The 4,279-nt window shown below is 53.0% G+C and overlaps 1 protein-coding gene across 1 annotated transcript; it reads right to left on the bottom strand.

Annotated features, from left to right (window-relative positions):
• Positions 1-1,389: 1,389 nt before the first annotated feature.
• On the bottom strand, positions 1,390-3,952 carry CRYAA (crystallin alpha A). Its single transcript, XM_075034701.1, has 3 exons — positions 3,764-3,952; positions 2,689-2,811; positions 1,390-1,599 (listed from the first exon to the last, which is right to left on the bottom strand). Exons 1-3 carry the CDS (start codon positions 3,950-3,952, stop codon positions 1,390-1,392), a joined length of 522 nt encoding a protein of 173 aa, XP_074890802.1.
• Positions 3,953-4,279: the final 327 nt, after the last annotated feature.

Below are 4,279 nucleotides of genomic sequence, written 5' to 3' on the forward strand. Positions count from 1 at the left end.
TGGGGTTAATTGTGGGGGTTGCAGGGTTATCAGTGATGCTATGCTTTTGCTAAACAGCCCAGATCTCTGTCTGCTTGGAAAGCTATTTGAGTCAAGCATGAGTGCGGAAACCTTCAGGCTTGAGCGCTCTCATCTACGCAGGCTTGGGAGCTATGGATTTCATGCGTGGCAATTGCAGGGAGAGACAGCACCTACGCCCTACCCACCCTGCCATCAAACAGCTTTAATCATTCATTTCAGATGAAATCCTTCACATCGTATCACGGAAACGAGGTCTGCATTGCCGTCTTTACTGACGCAATGAACTTAAGAAATGGCATGGCTGTTGGGCTGTTGAATTTTGTTCTTTTCTTGATCCTTTTGTTTTGCTTGCATGAAGGATAACAGGAGCACGAAAGAAAGGGCAAGTCATCATCACAAAATGTACTTCCAGCGGTGGAAAGCGCGTCCTCAAAGCAGCGTTAGGCACCGCGCTAACCTTTCAATTTCAAAAGCCTTAGAAAGGAACAAACGAAACCCCGAAGCCAATTGCGTGTTTCCTATATCTCTTTATTGACCGCCACTGACCGCGTTCTCAGGTTGAGTGCCAGATACCAGTGGAAGAGGTGGAGCTACCCTAGAATTAACAGCGAGAGCAAGGGAGACGGTGTGTTACGCACAGGCTGGGGAGAGCTGGCTGGGGATGTGAAGCCTCTGCACAGCGGTGAGCCCCCCTCTCTCCCCCGAGGGCCTACTAAGACAGTGGAAAGACGTGCTTGTCCTCGTGTCAGTTGTCCCTAAGGGAAACGACAGGGTAGTGGTATGAACAGATACACTTAAACACTTTGCTGAATAAAAATACACGTTGCAACCCCCGAAGGTAGGATGTTATGATTTCTCCTGTGGTTGCAAGGAACTCCTGGCACATTCATCACATGTACGCAGGATCTCAGGTGTGGGGCTTGGCTCTGTTGCTTTTTTTAAGAGTAACCAGTTTAACTCTGCGTGGGGTAGAGCAAGTCTGCAGGGCTTTTCACCTGCTCCAAGCCTCACCTCAAGACTTGGTGCGCCAGGAGCCAGCGTTACTTCTGCACTCCCTCCTACCTGGTGGTGGTTATGGACTACAGCACTGGACGAAGACCCTTTCAGCAAGTACAACAGCGTGGCAGCACACGCCATCCATGCCATCCCCACAGCACAGCTCACAGGTTTAAGCTTCAAAGTCCACCAGCCGCTCACCCAGCCCCTCGTCCCATCCAAGAGAAAGGGAGGGGAAAAAAAAGAAACACAGGGGAGGGGGGGGGAACCAACGAAAGAAACCCCTCTAGATATTCACTGATATCTATGCAATGGCTCTGGGAATGAGACCTGCAGACGGTGGCAGCCGGCATGCCGCAGCGGCAGGCGGGTTTAGGAGGAAGGCGCGGAGGTGGGCTTCTCCTCCCGGGACACGGGGATGGGCCTCTCGCTGTGGCCGGCGTCCATGTTGGAGGGGACCTTGGGGCCCGAGAAGGTCAGCATGCCGTCGTTGGACAGGGAGCAGGTGATGGCAGCCTGGTCCACGTTGGCGGGCAGGCGGTACCGGCGGTGAAATTCGCGGGAGATATAGCCGTGGTCGTCCTGAGAGGAAGCGGGGAAAGGGGGGAAGACCCGTCAGAAACCCCCCAGCGCCACGCCGTGCCTCCCTCCGCCCGAGCCCGTGGCTCCATAGGAGGGGGGTCCGCATTTGGCCTGGCTTATCGTGACACTGTACTGCTGGTATTGCCGGGCGATCTCCACTTTTTACGCTATTTCACGGGTTTGTAGGGGCAGGTGTCCCCCCACGATGTCCCTGAAGCTGCAAGAGCTGAGCAGAGCAGCAGGGTGTGATTTTGGCCATATTGTAGGTCGGGATCTGATCTGGACAGGGGCCCTGCCATAGTCTCCAATTTCAAAGGATGCTTGGAGAGAAAGTCTGGGGTTCTGCGAAGGTAAAAACAAGGCGGGCGTGTGCGGCCATGTATTTCCTTACTAGGCAGCAACGCTGTGTCAGCCAAAGTACACAACCCTGGCCCCCTTTTTTTTTTGGCCAAAAGAATGAGAAATGCAAATTTTTTTTTTAAGTCAGCCATGAAAATGGCTGCTCTTTCCCTCTGGAAAAAATAACTATATTAAAAAATACATACTGTTTCCAGGCTAGAGCTTTGTCTGGCCAAAAAAATGTATGAGAAGAATTAAACCCCTGCTGGTATAATTCACTTTTAGACCCCCACGGATATTTCCATGACATACGTGTTAAAAGTTTCCAAGCCTCAGGCATTTGGTTGTTTTTCTTTTGTTTTGTTTGCTCTTGCTTTTCTCTCCTAGATCAGCACATGAAAACTCTGTTTTCACTAACGGTTCTGGCTTATGAAAACTCAGCCATGCTTTGGCAGCGCCAGATGATGTTCTTTGTCTGGTCCAATGTTATTAGTGAACAATGGACATCGTCATCTGACGGTTATGGAAGGTGATGATTGAAAATAAACAAAAGAGGAGTGGATCAGCTCATTATTGTCAGATATCTGGTTGGGGCTCTATGGGAACAGGCCATGCCAATAATGACAATCAATAAATAACTCCTTCTTCTGATATATTCTTTTTTTTCTCCTTCAGCTGAGGACCATTGGAAAGAAAGAAAATGGACCTTTACTCCCCAGTTTCTCCGCCATCACCATCACTTCCACTTACCTGTCTTTCACTGTGCTTGCCATGGATTTCCACAAAGTCATCGATAATCTTCACACTCAGGTCTTCAGGAGAGAAGTGTTTTACATCCAGCATGATTGTAAACTTGTCCCGGTCAGACCTCACCTGAAACGAACATTGTTAGACAGTAAGACCCTAGCTCTAAGCACGGAGGTAGCACCAGCATCGTGGCAGATTAAAAGGCAGAGAAGGGGTGGTCTGGCGGCGGCACGGTTTCTCTTTCTGTGACTATGGGCCTCAGTGGGGGTCTTCTTCCCATCATGGGGACCCGGTGACACTGGGAGGCCACAGTGGGCATCTGCACCATTGCTACTGCTCTGGGGCAGAGGCGTCACTTCTCACCGCTATTCTTCTGCTGGGGACCCCTCTGCATTCAGTGATCTGCCAGATGCACCAGGCATTTGTACTCAGCAGCGAGAGAGGACGGAAACCAGTGTAATATTCTCTGATAGCATGCGTTTCGTCCTTTCAGTGATTTATGGTTTCTTTGTGGTCTTAGCTCTGGGAGGAAACCAGTATGAGAGGGCTAGAGAAAGCACCAGTCCCTGAGCTTCGGAGCACAGCCCCCATGGCTACGCACTCCTCCTACACGGAATTGCTCCTGGGTCTTCCAGCGTGGGCTTGCAACAACCACTGAGCTCCTGAGGTGGAGGAAGGGGCCGGAGGAAGCTCCCACTCGCCGGCGTCCTCTCCCATGCCGAGCTGCCCTCGTGGGCGCTTACTCCGGGAGCAGCCTAGCTCTTCCCTCACCATATGGCTGGCGGGCACGAGGGCAGCAAAGGCAGCCTCTTACGTGTCGGAAACGACCGTCAGGAGCCAGAATAGTTTCCGTTTCTCAAAGGGAAGCCTTCTCCCCAGCGAGGGTTTCCCTCCGTGCCCAAGAAGGGGCGAGCGGGCTGTGCTTGGCGGTGGGCTGGAGGTCCTCCTCGCCCCCCTCGCACCCCAGCACGGGGGCTACAGCCACCGGCCCCCGCCGGTGAGCCACCGGTGGGGTGGAGCAGGCAGAGACGTAAGGAAGGAGAGGAAGGAAAAGGAGAGGAAGCCGAAGAGCCCTTACCTCTGAAATGCCCGACTCCAGCACGCTGCGGAAGAGGGACTGCCTGTAGTAAGGGCTGATAGTGGAAGAGAACAAAGGCAGGAGGTCATACTCGAAGAGACCCTCTCCGAAAAACTGGTCGAACAAACGGCTTGGAATGAGGGGTCCCAGAGCACGCTTGAACCAGGGGTGCTGGATGGTAATGTCCATGCTTGCTGCTGCTGCGACCTGTGGCTGCAAGGGGAGAGCGGAGGGGGCAGTGCAGCTGCTGGGAAGACAGCGATGCCTTGGCTGGACTGCGCACTGCAGCCCCAGGGAAGCTCCCCCTATATATACCGGTCTCGCAGAATGAAGGCATTAGCGGGATTTCTCTGGAAAGACATGATCTCATGATGGAGTCAACATGGTCAGCAGAAATGTGGAGACTGACCTGGAAATGACAGTCTGGTTGGAATCGGTGCCAGATCTCCCGGAGGGATGATGCCAGGCAGCAGGCTGTGAGACACGGGGTGCCCAAGGGTACTGGCAGGTCTTCTA

The sequence above is a fragment of the Buteo buteo genome, chromosome 8 (assembly GCF_964188355.1).
Source record: "Buteo buteo chromosome 8, bButBut1.hap1.1, whole genome shotgun sequence".
NCBI lineage: Eukaryota > Metazoa > Chordata > Aves > Accipitriformes > Accipitridae > Buteo > Buteo buteo.